We start from the raw sequence: 1,222 nt of genomic DNA on the forward strand, positions 1-1,222 counted from the left end.
CAGGCAGACAGGCAGACAGGCAGACAGACAGGCAGACAGACAGACAGGCAGACAGGCAGACAGGCAGACAGGCAGACAGACAATAATACATCTTACAGTTTTATTTTATTTCTGTTTTATATGAGGTTTATAATTTATGTCTAATATTACACCAAGAAACATTTTTATTCACCTCCTAATAGTTACTCTGCCTGCATGTACCTCAACTTTCTTATTGCCAATTAACAAGAGTTCACTTTTACCTAAATTTCTGTGATTTTTTTAAGCTCAAACGGAGGTGAAGAGTTCAGTTGCAGCATTGAATGGATTTTTTTTTTATCAAACCCTCTGCAGGACTCAACCCCCCTCTGACCTTTGACCCGGCCCTGCTCCTGTCAGCCACGGGTTTGAACAATAAAGTTAGAAAATAAAAACACTTTTGCTCCGATTGACGTAATCTTTGTGCGACAAGGAAACAACACGTGTGTATCCGGACCGAACCAGGTTCGGACTCGTGTTCGGTTCTGATCGGAGTCCAGCTGTGATGGGGGACCAGAGCCGGCTGTGCTCCGTGTGGCTCGGTTCGGAGACCGGGATCCTGAAGGGGGTCAGCGTGACCCACAAACAGGCTTTCAACTTCTGCAACACGCGCCAGCTGAGCCGGGACCAGGAGATCCGGGTCCTGTGCTGGGGGGACCCGACCGAGACCGAGCTGCTGCTCGGAACCGTGGACGGAACCGTGAAGACGTTCAGCACCGAGAAGGGGATCTTCACGGAGGTTCGGCGGTGCGGAGACCCGGAGGAGGGCTGCTTTACCGGGCTGGAGGTTCGGAACAGCTCGGTTCTCACCTGCGTGGAGTCCGGGAAGCTGCGGGTCTGGAGGGAGGACTCCTCCGAACCCGTCTCAGAACTGGACGCGGGAAAGAACGTGTGCAGAATGCGGCAGAACCCAGTTCACCCGAACCGGGTCGGTACCGGAGGGAAGGAGAACGGCCTGAAGATCTGGGACCTGGAGCGGCCCGAAACCCCTGTGTTCACCGCCAAGAACCTGCGGGACGACTGGCTGGACCTGCGGAGACCCCACTGGGTCCGGGACCTGGCCTTCATCCCGGACTGCGACAAGGTGGTCACGTGCACGGGTCACCATCAGGTGGGTTCAAACACCTGTGTTTAAGGTTCACACCTGTTCAGCGGTCACACCTGTTCAGCGGTCACACCTGTTCAGAGGTCACACCTGTTCAGC

General features: G+C 54.3%; 1 protein-coding gene across 1 annotated transcript in view; it reads left to right on the forward strand.

Annotated features, from left to right (window-relative positions):
• Window positions 1-424: 424 nt before the first annotated feature.
• Window positions 425-1,222, forward strand: part of wdr74 (WD repeat domain 74) — a 3,740-nt gene continuing 2,942 nt past the window's right edge. The window contains exon 1 of the mRNA XM_017404473.3: window positions 425-1,129. Coding sequence (XP_017259962.1) covers window positions 524-1,129 — 606 coding nt within the window. The 5' untranslated portion in view covers window positions 425-523. The remainder of the gene's footprint in view (window positions 1,130-1,222) is intronic.

The sequence above is a fragment of the Kryptolebias marmoratus genome, unplaced genomic scaffold (genome assembly GCF_001649575.2).
Source record: "Kryptolebias marmoratus isolate JLee-2015 unplaced genomic scaffold, ASM164957v2 Scaffold76, whole genome shotgun sequence".
In the NCBI taxonomy this organism is placed as follows: domain Eukaryota; kingdom Metazoa; phylum Chordata; class Actinopteri; order Cyprinodontiformes; family Rivulidae; genus Kryptolebias; species Kryptolebias marmoratus.